The 19,034-nt window shown below is 36.9% G+C and overlaps 2 protein-coding genes across 3 annotated transcripts in view; one reads left to right on the top strand and one right to left on the bottom strand.

Moving 5' to 3' along the window:
• Positions 1 to 19,034, top strand: part of PI4KA (phosphatidylinositol 4-kinase alpha) — a 63,532-nt gene that overhangs the window by 14,194 nt on the left and 30,304 nt on the right. For both annotated transcript variants that reach the window (XM_075769591.1, XM_075769589.1), the window contains exons 16-19: positions 668 to 851; positions 1,606 to 1,709; positions 2,664 to 2,832; positions 6,594 to 6,644. In XM_075769591.1, coding sequence (XP_075625706.1) covers positions 668 to 851; positions 1,606 to 1,709; positions 2,664 to 2,832; positions 6,594 to 6,644 — 508 coding nt within the window. The remainder of the gene's footprint in view (positions 1 to 667; positions 852 to 1,605; positions 1,710 to 2,663; positions 2,833 to 6,593; positions 6,645 to 19,034) is intronic.
• Positions 9,636 to 18,761, bottom strand: SERPIND1 (serpin family D member 1). Its single transcript, XM_010302206.2, has 5 exons — positions 18,623 to 18,761; positions 15,718 to 16,589; positions 11,608 to 11,881; positions 10,550 to 10,694; positions 9,636 to 10,136 (listed from the first exon to the last, which is right to left on the bottom strand). The coding sequence occupies exons 2-5, from the start codon at positions 16,571 to 16,573 to the stop codon at positions 9,945 to 9,947; spliced, it is 1,467 nt and encodes a 488-aa protein (XP_010300508.1). The 5' UTR covers positions 16,574 to 16,589; positions 18,623 to 18,761; the 3' UTR covers positions 9,636 to 9,944.

Genomic DNA, 19,034 nt, shown 5'->3' with positions numbered 1-19,034 from the left:
CTAAGATATAAGTACAGGCAGCATTATTTTAGAATTGTCTCTGAGATTAGTGAGCTGGTGTGTGGGGTCATGATCTTCCCATGCAAATCTTTGCAGACCTGAGGGCTTGTTTTCATACTGAGAGGTATAGATTAATTTTCATCTGATTGAATCAGCAAATCTTTGGTGCGTATTAGCCAATTTTGAGTCCTAGATTGACTGGTACTCTCTCTGCTGTATCCTTTAGGCTTCAGCTATATTTTATGGCTTGACACAGTTTGCCACTTGTGGCATTTGACTTGCTTCACTTTTAAGAGACTCTCCAACCAAGAAACTTCCAAGGGGAGGTCCTGTAGTAGCTGGTCTGACTGTCATGTCTTAATGTTTTGCAGATCACTTTTACCTCATTTCATTGTTGTTTCTAGAATAGTTTGTTCATGGATTAGTGTGGGTTTCTTGGATAGTATCTTTGTGGGGTTTTTTGTTTTGAAAACCAACTTGGGCAAGTGTATCTCTAATGTTAATGTTGGGAGTAGGTGAGTATATAGAATGGCGATATTAAAGCTGTTAGTGATGTTTAAATGTAGTATATCAACTGTTTCTTATATGAAATGTAACCATGCTTGGAGATCTTGATAACTGTTGAACAGTTACATGTATGGTTTTGGGTTGTTTGTTTTTATAACAGGGAAGCTCATTTGATTCCTGATCACACAATTCGTGCTCTAGGGCATATTGCAGTGGCACTGAGGGACACCCCAAAAATGATGGAACCCATCCTACAGATCTTACAGCAGAAGTTTTGCCAGCCACCTTCTCATCTCGATGTACTCATCATTGATCAGCTGGGCTGCTTGGTCATCACTGGAAATGTAAGGAAAGAACTGGCCAAGAAGGTGCCAGTTCATGACCCCTTCCCCTTAGTTAAAAGGAAACGTATTTTAGAAACTGTATTTGCAGAAGTTTTTTAAGGTTTTTCTTTTCTTCACCACAGGTATGGGCTTGTACAATCATGTCTCTGTGACATCAGAAAACAAGAGCTAATTAATAATGTCTAAAATACTGTCCCTGTGAAGATTAGTCTCCACAGAAAATAATAAAAGTCTTTTTTAAAAAACAAACTATAAAAAAATACCAAACTCAATATTTTTAAAAGTTATTAAGAAGTTTATAAACTTTGCCTATGTCTTGAATAGCACAGTATGCTTTTTCATATCAGTAATTAACTTTCAAAGTCTTGTAAGTCCATACATTTAGAAGTATAGATTGCCTCCTTCAGTCATACAGGGATTAACTGACTTACCTTTTTCAAATGTAATTTGTGCCTCTGACCGAGCAATTAATTGCTAGAACTCAGAAGCCTGGAAAAAAAGTTTTCCATCAGGAAGGCGGAGTTAAAGAACTTAATAAATTTTGTAAAATTTGAGCAATTAAAACCAGTAATGCAAGCACCTCCACTGTGTGCTTTATGGAAGCTGAAACCAATGCTCAGGCTATGACTAGATACCTATCTGAAGAACTTTGTAATACTTAATGCATTTTATGGGGTTGCTCTTTAGAGACGTTATATTCAATAAGCTCTACTTAGTGATTATGTTGTTGTTGTTTGGTTTGTTTTTTTTAAAGCAATATATTTACCAGGAGGTGTGGAATCTGTTTCAACAAATCAGTGTTAAAGCAAGCTCAGTTGTTTACTCTGCCACAAAAGACTATAAGGATCATGGATACAGGTAACACTTTGTTGTGTCCTTCAAAAGTATGAATATTATATTGAATATCTTTTAGTCTACATCAGGGATTTTCACTTTTTCCCAGTATGTTTTATAAAAATCATAAATAGTACCATTCTTTTTTTTCTTTGATGCTAAAGAGTAATATATTAGTTTAAAAATAGTAGCACTTCATAATATATTTCTGAAAATGTTTTTCACTACAGGTACTATTGATTTTTTTTTTATATATCTATAAGGAGCTAATGTTTGTAAATGATAGTTTACATCGATGACTTACGTTATCTGTAACTAGAGTAATTAATCTCTTAGCCTAGAAAAGCTAATGAAGTTCCATTTGGTCTTCTGCATGTGTGTGTTTTGGTTTGTTTTTTTAAATGTGGTCCCAGTACTTGTTAGAGATTAAATGCAAACCATTAACAATTTAATTCTTAGTATGTAAGTATGCATTTTAGGCCCTGTTACAATTAAAGATTATCACTGATGTTGTTGATAGTTGGGGTAGGCTGGATATCTTTTAATGTAGAATGTGAGTAACTGAGGAGACTATTCCTGTCAGTGTATTTTAACATACTGTCTGACCCAGTGCAATCAGAGCTTTAAAAACAGCCGATACTAGTTCTGATTCTTTGTCTGAAGAGCTTTCCCAATCCAGAAACACAGCCCTTTGCTGCTTTTTGTCTGTAGCCATATCTGTTACAGGAAAGTAATTTCCATTTGGCCATGACAGCATCCTAAATGAAAGTTTACAAATAGTTTTTCACTTAAATACTGATTGCATTTCAATTATCAGTAAAGTGATGTGCCATTAAAACAAAAAACAACTCCCCAGAAAAAACTGAGTGAAAAAATGTTGGCAGTCTTTTTATAAGAGTTACTATCAGCATCATGAAGAAAGTACTGAAAATATAAACTTTGTGGAATTGCTTGTTTATAAGTGTTCTTTCTTCTCAGACACTGTTCTTTAGCAGTCATTAATGCCCTAGCTAACATCGCTGCTAACATTCAAGGAGAACACCTTGTGGATGAACTACTGATGAACTTGCTGGAACTGTTTGTTCAGCTCGGGCTAGAAGGAAAGAGAGCTAGTGAGAGAGCAAGTGAAAAAGGACCGGCACTGAAGGTAAGATGTTCACTGTTTTTTTTAATGCAGCTGTGCATTTACATAGATGGCACTACAAAACGTAGTCTTCTGTATGGTTTTTGAACCAACCCCACACCCTTAACACAGAGAAAAAATCACGCTTCCTTAAACCTAAGAATGTGTTCTGATCATGGAATATGAGTGCAGATTTATAATACCTTTCAAACACCTAATGAATCTGTGTATAGTATCTGAGATAAAGCAGTGGTATACTTGTTCAGCTGAGCCTGATTTTGTGTGAGGCTGAATAAACTGTCTGGAGCGTTGAGCTGTTAGAGGCAGAGCTGCAAAGAGAAATACGGAACGCTGACTACTGAACTCCTCTTACTAATTCCTGAAGTCTCTTTAGATGTGTCAGAATTCTACTTCTAATTTTAGTAGGATCATAGGAAAAAGCAGGTTGGAATGGACCTCAGGAAGTTATCTAGTCCAACCTCCAGCTTGAAGAAATCAGTTTGTCATGCTGATTAATCCTGAATTGCTGTTATGAGTGGGTGTGTCCTGATTTTTTTTCCAAGATCCAAGTTGATGCCTATCTGTTTAGGCTTATAATTGAAACAGTGCAGTGAAGTGAAAATTACAGATGTAATAAAAATCTCTGATGATTTTTAGGAGCACTTTATTTAGAGAGCAAGTTTATTCAAAAAGCTTGCCTAAGAAGGAGGAGACTTGTCTCTTAGATTAATTTGTATGATAAGAATCCTTTGCAGAAGAGTATATTTAAGTGGTTTTGCTTTAAAATAGCATTCTTTTTAAATGCAATTTTCAGTTGTGATTTGTAAAATTTAATATATACTGGCCTTTAAAAGTCTATAAGAAGGTTTGGAACAGGAGTGTCTTTAGATGCTAACTAAATTTCTACAGGAGCAGTTTACATGCAGTTACTTTGTGCACTCAGAATTCTCTGCTTTTTTTCCCTTATGTGAAGACTTTTCACCTCACTTCATACTACCTTTTCTTCCCATTTCAATGAAGTATCCAGAGTGCTCAATGTGTGTGTTCTATTTAAGAAGCAAACAAAAATCTCAGCCTTTCCCACAATACCTTTCTCTCATCTTTGCTCTAAAATATACTCACAAACAAGCTGTTAACCTTGACTTTTGCTCTTGAGATATATATTATCATTTGAAAAGCAAAATGTGGTTGCTTCCTACTCATCAAAAATCAGAGCCTTCCTCTGGTTTGTTCTTCCCTAGTGTTCAGATGCTGTAACCTCCTGGCATTCATGCACTTCTTTAGGATAGCTTGTAAAAACTCACGGTGTTTCATAATGATTTTATTAAAATATACAACTATTTTTTGTGTATCATTCAAATGTGTTCATGCTGGAAAGTTAAGGTTTCCTCGGAGATGCAGTTTGAGAGCTGTTCCCTGCTTTTTAGGGCTGATAAGTAACACTTCCTTTTGAAATAGGCACATTTTCCTAGTACTAAGGGGAACAATGGTTGGTTTTTTTGTTTTTAACCAATTTTTTCCCCTCCTGTGTATGCTACATTTTAATAGTACTAAGTTCTTTCTTTGTCCTTCTGTGGGATGGGTGAACTCGCTTGGTAAATCCCTCCAAAATGAATCTGTTTGCTTTGAAGATAGACCGCATTTAATCAGGGATGCCAACTCTTCTTTTAAATGGGAACTAGGACATGTCTAGAATCTGCTTTTCATGAAGCCTGTGGTGGAAAAATCTCTCTCCATGGGTTTCATGGATTCTTTTAACCACAGATAAGTGAGCTGAAATGGTGAAAAACAGATTGTAAACATTGCTATAACATGACATTTCTAAATTAGGTTCCACCCTCCTCCTCTCAGGGATATTTTTCCACTGTTTCAGTTTTGAAATCACTATGGGAGACAATCTGCTGCACTGACTTAAAGCTGCCTGCAAATGGAAAAATACGTGATTGATTTAACGTGGATTTGAGCTAGGAGGCAGTGTTTCTTTATTGTGAAGATACTGATAGCAGTTTTTAGTAGAACACTCTTTACTCAGTGTAGAGTAAAAGTTATGACAGGTATTTTGAAGGCTGGGTTACTTCATTTTCAAGAAGTGATGACATAGATAAAACACAGCACATCTTGTGCTCCCGAACAAAAGCAATTTTTTTCTTTGATAATTGTCAGATAGTCTGCCTACATCCTCTGCTTCTCAGCATACCTTTTATGGACTTAAATTTGCTTGCTAGCTATTAAAATGCTACAGTAGCTTATTTCTTCTGTTTTACACCAGATTTTTCAACCATGCAAAAGTGGCTTCTCGGAGGGGAAGAAAAATAACATGGGGTTTTTTGGTTGTTTTTTCTTTTTTTTTTTTTTCTCTGTTGCTGATAGTTAACACGAATGTCGCCTGAGTATGCCCAGGGATGGAAGTCATCGCATCTTCTTCATCCTTGGTGCCATATATTGTCATAAAGAGGCTGTCATTCCATTTCTGTGACACAAATGCTAGTAGAAAAGTGGTTTTTCTACGGTTCTGTGTGTCGGTGTTATGTGTTGGGTTCTGGCTATCTCAGCTTGCGTCTCTACTCTGACTCTGCAGCAGTTTGTCACGTGTGGTGGACTGTCCTGATGCTAGCAAAAAAAAAAAAAAAATATTGCCTTTTCCCAGTCATTCCTACCCCTTAGAGTGACTTGAGTGGTGGTCTTTTATTCTCTTAAAAAATATTTAAGGGTCTGTCTTTTGTTTTGCTTTATCTTGGACACTACAGGAAAGATAACTAAAATATGTTTTAGTTGGGTTGTATCATTGTTGTTTCATCTGAAGACTATTTTGCTTTTCTTGCTTTCTCTCTTTTTTTTTTTAATTGCTTCCTTTTGGTTTATTCCACTTCATGCAAAGCTGTACCCTGTTAGCATGTCTGCCTCGCCTCCTCCTTGTGGGATCAGCAATCTCTATACCTGGTCTCGTTCTTGTAAGGGGGAAGCTGGAGAGTTCTCTCCCTCCCAAATTCAGTGTGAAGGGATATGGGAGGTAGGGAAAGACTTCAGAGAGGAGATGTCTCTGAGCAGGGTATCTGTGCTGTCACTGTTTGCCTTATCAGAGAAGGTGAGAGATGCCGTACTGTGTGCAGTGAGTGTTCACAGTTCTTAAACACTGTATTTGGCCAAGAGCAAACACTCTTCTTGTATAGAGTGCAATTTAAAAAGTCCTAATAAGTCATAGGAGATAGGTATTTTCCTTATGCTTCTTATATTTCAATGGAAAAGGCTGCTCCCCCTGCTTAAATAAATTCTTGAAAATGATGCCTTTTTACAGACTTGTTATTTTTGGCTTCATTTTGGTAGTAAAATGAGACTTTTAGTAAACATTTGTCTGTGGCCACCCATTTAATGTGAGCATTTTTCTTGCAGTTGTTGGATGTCAGATTAGATGTGGTATCAATGACACACACCCCCCCCACCCCCACCCCCCCACCCCCTGCTGTTTAGCTCAAGGAATAATATCTAACCCAAACATAGAAGACCCTGTGCTGAAAGGGGGCAAAAAAAAATCCCTTCAATAGTCTATGAGGAGCCACCTGAAAAGCTTTGTTGCAAGGTGCCAGAGTGTGCCCAGTCCTGTGGATTTCTGGAGTGCTCTCTTGGCCACCTCATGCATATCTATTTGCAAGACAGAGTTGTAGTTGCAAATGAAAACATACATTGCCATAGACAGTAGGAATGTTTGATGCTTGAAATATGTCTTGTAGCAGGTATTTTAGAAATGCTTTTGTAGATGTTTTGATAATTTTCTTTTTCTTTTCCAGGCCTCCAGTAGCGCAGGGAATCTGGGTGTGCTTATTCCTGTTATTGCTGTGGTGAGTATCCAGCAGTTGGGTTGTTGCAATCAGAAGAATTTTTCTCACATGTATCAGTGCTATTTCATGGTCAAATGGTTTGATTAACAACTAGTGCAGAAGTAAGCATCCAAGAGAAATATAATAGTACTGTAAAATAATATTTCTTGCTCTAAGGGGAGGGGGAAACATTTGTTTAATAATGACATGTCTCTTAAAATAATTAATCTTTTGTGATTCAGGGTTAGATTGTAGCTAGTCATGAATCCAAGAGATTCATGAGCTAAATAATACCACAGGGGATATTTCTTTGAATAGTGTTTGGCATGCAGTGTAATAAACAGCACATATCTGTGGCCTGAGAGAAAAGTGAAAAAGAAAAGTTAATAGAAACAGAGTTAAAAATAAATCTTAATTTGGCAACACAGTGAATTCTGCTTCTTAAAAGGAGAAAAAAAAAATCATTGAGAAAGGAGGGAGGAAGTGTCTTCTGAAACTAGAATTGGCTGTTGTGCTGAAAGCATGACGTTAGGAAATGTGCAAGGACAATGATATCCATTCCAGACTCATTTATTTTGATGTATATCTGGTTTTGGTCTTGGATGACAACTTTTTCGGGGGGGGGGTGGGGGGGTGGAACGACACAACTTTTTTTTTTTTTCAACGAAGTATAACTACTAATTCAGCCAAAAATTGGTATGCAGCCATTCTAGATCTCCAACAGAAAATTTGATACGTCCAAGCTGGATTTCCAGGTCATTAGGACTAGTTGCTTAACCACTGCAGCTTTTACAAAAAAACTCATGTCTAAAAGATCCATAGACAAACTTCAACTTACTGGAGGACACAAAGCATCATGTTGCTTTCTCCCCTCCTGAAGTTGAATTCTTCTGTGGAACTTTTCCTGCACAGCTAGTGGCGCAGAAGGGGAAAATGTATTACATACTTGCAGCAGGCATGCCTACTTGTAACTTGCTTATACTGCACATCCTTTAACAAGCAGAAAAAAATCGTTCGTTTCATACTCTGCCCTCACAAACCTCTCTACTGAAGCTTTTCAAAGAGAAGAGCCTAAAATTAGCACCGGTTAAAGATCAAAGAACTGTTCCTTTCCTTCCCCGTCTCTTCCACCAGTTTCCAACAAAAGTTCTTCATGAATTCACCAGCGATCACAAAGACCTGATCCTAGCTTTACAGAAACATGTTGATAAATGTTTTGGATGGCTGTTGTTCAAAAGCTGCTCAGTTTTTGCAGTGTTGAGAGATACGTTCTAGTGGGTAGTGTTTTTCAGCTGTCAGTAATGCCAGCACTGATTTGAGTGAAAGCAGGATCATTCCTTGCATAGTGAGAAAAGATTAGTACTTGGTAGAGACCTAATGTAAAAGATATGGCAGTACTTTTCTGTTTCAAATTTTTATTGATGATAGATTTGTTCCGAATAGCTAGTGAGAACTGTATTTTTCTTAACTAATGTGACCTTTAAATGGAGTCAGATAGTGCCAGAATCTGAGGCAAGAGTTAATGGTTACATTATGGTGGTTGAAGCAAATATTTGACTTTCTTGCACAATCTATGAAGATCATGAGTTTTGAGCAGTAGCCGATTTGCTTTTCTGCTTGACCTCTTTCCCTTGAATAATTCCTGTTACTTAGGTCTCAAAACCCCCATATTGCAGATGCTCCAGCTCATTTAATCATTGGTAAACTAATTAAGTCTAGGGCATGAATATTTAATCTTTTCAATATGCTTTTCTTTTTGAATATAGATAAAACAATAAAATGTGTATATGAATGTTAATGGTTACTGTTGTGAACCTTCAATACTGAAAATTGTCCCCCACATGGTGGCTTGTAAGTAGGCACAATGTGAGTAGGCACAATGTTTCCACAGAAATAGAAACATCTGAGCTTCCTATTTGATATCAGCTCTTCATCATCCTTCAGCATCATATACCAATATTTCACTGGCTGTCATGTTAAAAAGCTTTGTGTATAGGGCAAGTAGTTGTAGTGGATGCAAAATTACAAGTGGCAGTATATAAAAGCAAAATTAAATCAGTAAGTTAAACTTAATATTGGGAAAAACACCTTTTTTTTAGAGAATTCCTAATCCTTAAAATAACTCTTGGTTTATAGCTTAATTTGCATATTTTTGCTATCATAAGAAAAAATCATAATAGGAATATATTTAGATGGATACAATATATGATACTGCAAATAATAATAAAAATACTCTCACTGAATTGTGAGGCACATTTTTTTAAAAGATACAATGCAAAGGAAGGTATGCAAAGGTGAATATATTCATTGATTTTAATAACTTGAAGTGTAAGGTGCAACTCTGATCCTTGTACTGGGTAGGTGGTGATATTCTATAGAGTGCAGGTAAATTTTCTCTTTTTTAAATGTGAAACAGGCTTTGTATAGCATTCATGTTGTTACCAGAATGATTCAGAAAGTTTACTGTCTTAGTTTAAGATTTGAAAGGTTTTTGTCCATTGAATCAAGTCAGGAGAGTGTATTTGAATTCTTAACAAATGTGATTGCTATAAATCGCTCTTTTGTAGAGAGGATTAGGTGATATTGAGCTGGTGAAGAGAGCATTTTGCTAGCTGCTTTCAGTACAGAAGGTTTTCTAAGGATCTTTATATAATTTATCTGCTTGGCCTAATTCTGCTACTGCCTGTACAATGAGGATCAGAGAACTGTATTGAAATGATACAAGTTAGGTTGGGGAAAAGTAGTGGATCCCTTAGTATTTCATTGCTCCAAGATATTTTTATTTCCTCTTATTTAGTACACTGATCCATAAGGTTCATGGTGTGTATGAGGCTACTGAATGTTAAATGATGCAAGCAAAAGAAAGAATGTAGACACTACTCTTCTTCAAGTTAGACTAAAATACCCAGGAGAGACTTAGGTTTCTAAGACTGGTCAGGTGTTCAGGATTTCCTTATTCCTATTTATTATAAATAGGCACCCCAGTGCAAATTTAGAGCTGAACTTCAAGAATTCAGATAGTCTATTTTATTGATTACATTTTATACACCGAAGTAGAACACAAAGTGTAAGTTACTTTGTGATTTATTTTTTTAATACACTTGTATCGATACATGGCACTAACCATTTTAAATTGCAGTCAAATTACCTACTGCTATGAGTCCATTCATGTGAAACTAACTGTAGATAATATATATCCTTTTTATACCAGTGGCTTTTGTATTAGCTAATATGACAATAAAATTTCCCTTATGATACTGGTATATTAACGTGTAATTATACAGCCCGTGTATAACAGCGTGTTGGAGGTTGTCTCTGCTTTTAAGATTTGGCTGGGTTGACAACTCTACCCATAAACAGAAGGCAACTCGTACGATGTTCGTAGATTAGAAACAAAAAGGGGCGGTCGACAATAAAGCGAATCTGAGTAGAAAGAGGCATGAACCCGACGTTGGTTATTGCTCCAGCCTCTGTGCCTTCCTCATTCACAGTTATTGTGCCTTGATGATTGAACTGTTTAAACAAACACAAAAGGGAAAACAATCAAAAAAAGAAATTGAGGATCTCGTAAGTACACTTGAATGATGTGCTCACAGCCTTCTCCCCCTCCACATCCCACACATGGCTCCCTTGTGACAGTCTTGTTGGTAACTCCTATGCGGCAGCAATATTTTGGTTTTGGTTGGTGAATAAGTCTGTTCCTGACTGATGACAACATTTTTAGTGTGTTTGACATCTGATTAAACATGTTCCTCATGATATGAGTAGACAAGGACATACAGAGAAACCCACATCCCTCCTATGTCCTCCAGGAAAGATGAGAAAAAATATTATTTTAGCTTACTATGAATTATTTTTACTGTGTTGCCATGTTTTCAGGTGATATAGTTTAATCAGAAAGGAAATGAAGAGAGAGGAGTAAATACCCTGTCAATGGTGACCTTCTCATTCGATATACCAGAGTAGTCGCCGTTTTCATTGAACAGTTCTTCTATTCCCATGGATCTCAGATAACCGATCAAGTTATAACTCTTTTCCAGCTTAAATTTAGGCAGAACCACTTCTCTTGTTCTAGTAAAAATAAAAACAAAAATGAAAAATCATTGAGGAGATACATATTTGCATGACTCCTTTGCTTTATATATCTGTTGTGGTTTGGTTCTTTTGCTGTCTTCAGCAAGCAGGACACAGAAATATACAGGACTGTCTACTGTACTTTCACTTTTGAAACTTGGGTATCATTACTTTTCAGCAGTGTTTTAAAAAATGAATTCCTCTCCCAAAACCGTTGGTTTGTTAATTTAATATTTCACTTATGATTATTTACATTATTTATGTGTATAAGAGATTTGGCTTTGAGCTGTTCAGTACATGGTTGGATGTGCTTGTAATAAATGTTGAACTGTCAGATTTTCTGGAGTACTAAATTGGAGATTTGTCACTTGTGTACAATAGAAATAGGCTGGCTTCCTGAATAGCACATCAAATCAGCTCTTTTTGTCTTTTTATCAAGTCGGAAGGCAGATACCACCTAGCCTGTCATCTTGCACAAGAGAGGCTATATAATTTTTTCTCTCCCATAATTGTGATGTCCATTGTTGCTTCCTTAACGTGTGCCTTTACACAACAGGTATGTTGAAATGCATAGAGCTGAAGTGAACATAGGCTGCTTTCCATGTGCTCAAAACTATTCTGCACAAATAACCTATTATTATGATACTCCTGTTTTTCCTTGTCATTGGAAACTTTATCAGTAAAACTTTTTATTTAAATCTCCAACATTAAATACTTAACAGAAAGAATTTTGAGAGATCACTGGTTGTGATTTTAAGTCAATAAATCCATCTTTTTGGGTGTTTTGTTTAGGTTTAATGCTTTTAATCAAAACATCTTATGTTATCTTCTGTGTTCTTTACTTACCCTTGTCAATCTCATCAAGAAAATACATTAAGGCTTTTAACAAGACGTACTTTTCAGCAGATACCTGTTAGTCATGCTCTTCTGCCATTTTTCCACCACTTGAGGTGTTATCTGCTTTTCTAGGGCTTTCATGCCAGAGAGTTTGTGTGGCAGTACGATCAGCATGCTGATGTTCCCCACGAACGGGAGCTGGATCACACCGCAGTCTAGCTCGGGGTCTGCAGCAGCTAGGAAGTTCCCTTTAGTCTGCATCATAGGAACCTTTATTGTTTGCTTCTCATTCAGTCGGAAACTTCTCTTTGTAGTCATTTCCACTGGAAATTTATTCTCCCAAGTTCCTGTTAACACAATGAAGAAGACAGATAAACAAAAAACCTCCAAGATCCTTGTTTAATAAAATATTTCCAGAATAACAGTTTACATTAAGCTTTAATTCATGTGAATTGGGAATTACTGTAGGAGATTGTTGATTTCAACAAAGCCTGAATAAGAATACAGGTTTTAAAGTGACTTTAAAATTCTTGGCTTTCTAACTTAACATTTCACTGATTTGAGTGTTCTGAATTACAAAAGTAGGTAAACACAAACTAGAGATCTGAAAGAGGTTGGTGTGTACTATTATTTTTTTCTTACAAGGAACCTACATATTACAAAGTTTAAACAGATGCAAAATACTTGACACAGCTTGCACCTAGCTGAACAACTGCCACAGCTGTATTTTCTGAGAGATCTGATACTTGAAACCAGTACTGAAGCAGTCTGTTTTAAGCACATTAGTGGTATATCAAGCTAAGTAATGGCTGTTCTAGTCTTGCATAAATGTTTAAAAAAATATTATGCTGAAGGCATTACCTTCACTTAGTCCATTCAAGCCAATTAACTTTATGTCTTAACACATCATGAAGAGTTGGGATGTCGACCGCTTAAATCTATGACTCAGTAGCTGTGATTTCAGCATGCCTACGAAAGCCCGTCATCTGACAGGTGCCCAAAGAATGCAATTCAGTATATTTTGCAGCCCAGAAAGCTTTTCATCAGCGTTTGAATCTTTCTACGTGAAGATTTTTTGTAGTACCTCAAATATTTATTGAGTGTGTAAAAGAAGGTGCTTTTTTTTAAAGCAGTGTTCCTGTTGATCTCTTTTCAGAACCGTGGCTCTGGAAAAAACATTATTTCTTTCTTAATGGGCAAAGCTAGAATTTTATAGTGGAAATAGGGTTACCGGTATTTCCTGTTAAAACTCTGGATTTTAGGTCACCATTGGGAAGCAAGTACATGGGGAGCCTGGTTGTGACTGGAGAGGCTACAAATTTAACCTTAATTGGTAACCTTATTTTTAAAAGGTTGCAAGTGATTCTGAGATCCTTAATCTGACTGCCAAATTGACACTGAAGTAACAAAAAAAGCCTTAAGTGTAACTTTCATTCTAATAGTTTCTTCATACGTTGGGCTGATGGGGAGCAGTTTGAGGAAGTGATCAGACTGTGGCTAATATTCTGAAGGGAATGGGCTATAAAATGGATTATACTATTCCCAAACAAATTGTCTCACTTATCAGGAAAACCCAACATCTGGCTGTTCTTCAGGGAGCAGAATTCACAGACGTAGTACTCTAGCTGGCTAATGAAATGATGCTGCTGTGGGCCAGGGGAGCTTCAGCAGCACTGTCATCACCTGAGGAATGGGAGACATTTACCAGTTCTTCCTAGTAAAAGAGAGGAGCTGGGGAACTTTCTTCTTGGATACAGTTTTGTAAATGTGTTTGTTTTGGGGTAAAATACTGTTCTCCAGCAGAAGGCATGTGGTCTTCTGGGGTCACCTGAAACCAGTTGGCACTTTAGGACTTTTGTGGCTTCCTGTTTTGAATCTTCCACCAAGATGTTTGTTGGCTCCATCTGTGGTGGCAGATGTTGTCTCCATTGATTGACTTATCTCTTGCATTTATGACTAGAATCTCAGAAAAGTAATTTTGGACCTGTCAAAATTGGTCAGTTATCAAAAGCTACTGTGATCTGCCATGGCTAAAATAACCAGCTCCTGCTTGATAGGAACCTCATAAATTATTGTTCAGACCTCTGCAGAATGGAGGGTAGATCTCAGTTGGAGGTCGACTGGACACCTATACAAATAAAACTTGCTTCTTACTAACATGAATAGTTTCCAATAGTTTTTTGATGGTATTTAATATAAAAGGAGCTTGAGACTTCCTGGTGTTTGGCAAGGATGCTCACTTGTACTGAGCATCTCTGTGTATCTGAGAATACACATAGGTTTCTTAGCTCTGAGCTTGTCCGCAATGGTACAAACAGTGTAAATATTGTAAATGGAAAGATGTGGACAAAAATTAGCATGTCTAGAAGGACTAGTGGGGAAACTAGGAAACCCATGAGCAGAACTTGCTTTTAAAAATTTTGGTTCCACTTGAAATAGAATTACCAGGAGACTGTCACTGTAAGACAAAAGAATGGGAGACAGCAGTACAGAATTGATCTTTTTGGTTTTGAGGATTAGAAGTTAGAGCCTTCAGCAGACAGCACCAAGGCAGTTTGGACTAACACGACTCCATGAGCAGAAGAAAAAGCCAAAAGTCTTCTTGATCTTGATGACTCAAGAGTTCCAAAGCTATTTAATTTTTAGCTACTAAAGCTATTTAATTTTCGGTGATGTTTTGTTATTTTGAGATAGCGCAAGTATTTAATAATTTCAGAGTAAAACAAAAAGGTATTTTAAATGTGACCAAATTGTGAAAAAATTATGTATCTGTTTCACGTTGCATAACCCTTTTCTTAGGATGCTCTAATGGACAATAAAGCCATATATTTAATATGAAATGATCATCAAAGTTGTACTTAAGGATACCAATAAGTCCCTTTTGGATGGTACTTCAGAATAGGGGATTATTTGGATCTTATGCTAATGACTGCTTCAGATCTTTTAAAGAGACAAGTGGCATTATTCAAGGAAGTAACACCTTGCAAGTGAGTGGGAAAAGGTGCATCTCATAAACTTATAGGAACAGTGTTCCTGTAAGTTCCTATAATGAAATGCCGAGAAGGCAGGTGTAAGAGCCCTTGAGCATTTGTTTCCTGGAAGCAGGGCTGTAATTGGAAAAAAGAAAGTCATTTATAAGTTACGGGAAGGAGTGTGTTGTGCTTCAAAACATTGTTATCTTTTTGTGGTAATCTGTGTTTCCTTACCAGTATTTTAAGTCACCCTCATTTGATTTTCCTCTTAAACAGTCAATAACAGATTTCCTTTTTCCCCTCAGTTGTTCTTTCATTGGCACCTCCCACCTCTTGCTCATTTAATGCCTTCTTAAAAGTTTGTTGAAAAATTAACAAACTTTCAACCTGAAGCAGATAACTAATGTTGGAAATCTCACTACAGACTCTTAGTTTAAATGTAAAGAAATTGAAAATAAGGATTTATAATAAGAATATATTGCACAGTCTTTACTTCAAGCCTCTTTAACTGTTCAGCCTATATTGATACATGTGAGACCCCATATCATCAGACAATTCATGCTGAATTAACTGAAATATTCCAAGTAGCAAATGCATTTGGTTTTAGTTGTAGAAGAATACTTTTGTAGAAGAATAACTTTTGGTTATTCTCTTCAGTCCCCTGTATAGGCTTGTTGACAAGAATCATGCTCTGATCATATAAAAAAAAAAAATACATACTTCAAGCTGAAATTCTTTATAGTCATTCCTATGAATCCTGTATACTTCAGAAATGTTATGTGTTTTAACTGAAGTCAACCTGTACCGTTTCAGTGAAGCCAATAACTTGAAGCAGGACAGAATGTGACTAGTAACTTGCACATGAATTAATACCTCACCATCTGATACTCCTACAGAGCTTATGCTTTCTGAGATCATTCTGCATTCATATGTTGTTTTTTAGTCTCAGTTTTAGACTATAAGGTTTTGGATGTAATAAGCATTTGCTGTATTTATACAATACCCACTAACTTCAGGGCATGACTGACATCAGTGTGCTACAGAAGCATGCAAAAATGGGCTAATAATAGAGATTCTTCTTAATGAGGGAGTCAATAGGCTTTTTTGAAGTGTAGACTAAATTTAGGTTCAGTCTGGGATTTCTACTGAAGTATGAAGTGAATTGCAAACTGAGAAAATCCGTTGCTGAAATTGAAATAACAGATTCTTACCTTTAAAGTAAAGACAGTTAAGAATCATCATCAGCGTTGTAGGGTTTACATTCACAAGAGCTTCCTTTATTAATCCTTTGGTCAGCTTCAAGATACGCTCATTGGTTTTAGTTATGAAGTTGGGATCTGAAAAATCAGCTGGTTGGGCATCGGCAAAGTAGTATGTTTTCATATTGTTTCTGAAATCATTCAGAATAGAGAAGTCCTTCTGAATATAAAGATCATTGACAGACCTCAGTGTATAACCAAAATTGCGCCTGAAGAGACGATGAGTGAGTTTGCGGAAGAGATTATGGACAGTCATCAGCTCATATTTGGTGCTGGCATTAATGAAGTCTTGAAAGCCAAGAACAGATAATACTTCCTGCTGAGTTTGATCCTTCAGACCCAGAGAAATCATAGCCATTGCAGTGGAAATCCCAACAGGAGCCATGAGAATATTATCTGAAGAGTTGGCCTTGTCTGCCACACTGCGGTAAAGGTTGAAGCCAAAGTTTGCATTGAGGATATTGAGGCGCTGGATTCTGGTTTTGCCTTGGAATAGTTCAAGAATATTCCCCTGCTGAATTTCTGAAACCATGTACGGGCCAGCATCAATAATGTCGCTGTAGTCATCTTCTCCCAGTATCTTGTCAAGATCTAGATAGTCCTCTTCCTCCTCCTCTTCAGGAATCAAGTCATTAGTGATGGTGTTTTCTCTGTGGAACTCGGGTGGTAAGTTTGGCATATCATAGGTCCCGTTTTCATGTGGCTGTGCATCTTTAAGGCTTTCAAAATGCTCACTGAAGTCCTTGACTCCACCAAATGTGGAGGTTATGATGAGAGCAAAAGCAAGCAAATGAAATAGGAACATCATTCTGACAGGTCAAAACCTGGAAGACAACACAGTTGAGAGAGCATAGAGTAATAGAATTTTAGTTATCTGTTCCTTAATTTTAGGTCCACACTGAATTCTGTCATAGAAGAAGGTCTATAGTTACCTTATTCAACAGCATTTTTTTTTAGTGGAACAGAGCTTAATTAGGTGGACAGATCTGTTTTACTGATAATTGGGTTTGCTTACATAATGCCTCCAGTCTGCCAAAGAATTGGTTGACCTCCTCCCATAGAAGTTGTCATTACTGGCATATTTTGACAGTAATAACCTCATTACCTAAAATATGTGGGACTCATTTATAAACCTGTAACGCTTCAAACGTGTGCTGTTACTAGTGTATGCTAAAAATATGATGTGAAGGTAAGTTTGAAGGTTTGAGCTTGGTAGGAGGAGAGACTAGGCATCCACTACGAGAGCATAGCAGAAGGCTGAGATCTACAGAAGAATTTGAAAACCAGACATCCTGTAGCTACAACAAAAATGGAAGTTTCATGGGAGTATTTTTGGAAGAACAAGGCTGAAAGTCGATGGAATAAAGGAGATCTAGGGTTGTAGCAACAAAACTGGAGAAAGATGTGTATTTGCACTAAAAACTGTCAGTGAGGCCCCATTAGGCACAAACACACGTCCTGGCCTGCTCATGGTCTCACTCAGGTGTGTTACTACATGTCTGTGCACACTTCGCAGCTGCGTATACTCATCTGCTGCTTCTGTGAAGGATTGGCTTGATTCTGCTTTTTATTTAGTTACGTTTCGTTTCAGTTTGCTTTTGTGTAGCACTGTACACAACGTGTTTTCTTCATGATGTGAAGTCTCTCTAAGTTCCTATTCAGAACTTTGTTTCTCTAGTCTTAGTGTTATCTCAATGCTGGATTTCTAACCTCACTCGTTTTGTTTAAAGATATATTTAAGTAGAATCTGCGTTTTTCTAAAGGGGAACTTAATCTCTTCTTTATCTACTGAGTATTGGACTGTTGCATTTTAAAGGTTATTTTAAAAACCAAGAGCTATCTTAAGTATGTATTCTTCAAAGAGTATCCATCAGCCTTACTCAGCTGTAAAATGCTGTACCAAGAAGTGGGTCTGAGAGACTTTTCACTATAATATTGGGTTGCAATAATTACAGTGATCTTAAAAAGACAAGAAAAAGTGTAATTCCTTCCTGTGACAAAGACCAAAATGTGAGTGTTCAATAACTCTATCAACTGACACTGTGAAACAGGCGTCTGAATGCCAGGGTCTTGGTTTTTGCTCAGACTTCTTTAGAAAGTTACTTGATGACTTTATAAAGTCAATAGTCCATTGATAGTGGGGGGTTTTTTTTTGAGTAAAATGGCAAGTACTTTAGTAAAATGGCAAATACAATATAATCTAGAACAAAACACTGAATACCGTTAAAACCAAAATCTTACTAATATCTGGATTTTAATGTTTTTAAAATTAGCAAATACTTCAAAGAGCTATTCTGTAGAAGTAAAATATATAGCTATACATACCTGCACATCTGTGAATAAAACCAGTGCTTGAAGAAAAATATTTTCAAACATGTTGTAGCAGGACTGAAGTAACTGAACTAACAGTTTAATCTTCAAAACTCTCCCTCCAAACTAACTAGCCTGAAATCCTAAAACCATTCAAGGTGATTATTCCACAGAAAAAATGAATTGTTTTGCAACAGTGAAGGATCCATAGAAAGTGCTTTTTAAATGGTTTTACACTGTGACTGAAGGACCCAAGTCAGTCTTTTTTTTTAATTGTTTCTTCATAAATTCATCTCATTTTTTCCCCGCCCCCAGAAGTCAGGCTCTTACGGTGGAGATATTCTGTCCAGTAACCACTGATAAATGTTTTCTGCTTTTGGCATAGAAGAATTTGCTGTCTGTAGTTCCCAACTTCACATTCCCGTCTTTGCCAAAGTTCAACGATTGCTTAGCTGCACTTACACAGGCAAAACATTCCTCCACGCTGCAATATATATGTCTTTGGTCAGATCTACCTAAAATAACAGAAGATGTAAATGAAGCTTACCTTTAAGCCACTGTACAGAAGGGATGTGTTGAATAGCTCAAGTAAGGGGAATGGCAGGGTTTAAATCTGAACTTTGACGCTAGGTTTTTGTGTATCTCCCAAAGTAAACATTCTCTAAACCAAACACTGCTAAACTTACTTCGTCAGCCAAAATCCCTCCCTTGCTTAGTGATCTCTGCTGAATTGTATGCTGTTTGTTGAACTACTTTTAGGGCTTTGCAGGTACTTGTTCACTTTTGAGGAAGATCTTTGAGCAAAAATTGGTGTGTATGTACAGTTTCAAAGTCAAGCATGCACGTAAACTTGACTGTTGAGGACTGGTAAAAGCCCTGTCGCTGCTATTTTGTGCTGAAATGGGGGGGCATCTTATTGCAGATGTGGTTGAGGCCTCTGTGGTTGTGATGGTCAGGCT

Source organism: Balearica regulorum, chromosome 17 (assembly GCF_011004875.1).
Source record: "Balearica regulorum gibbericeps isolate bBalReg1 chromosome 17, bBalReg1.pri, whole genome shotgun sequence".
Taxonomy (NCBI): domain Eukaryota; kingdom Metazoa; phylum Chordata; class Aves; order Gruiformes; family Gruidae; genus Balearica; species Balearica regulorum.
Note: the sequence above shows the minus strand (reverse complement) of the source record. Positions and strands in the feature narration are given on the sequence as shown.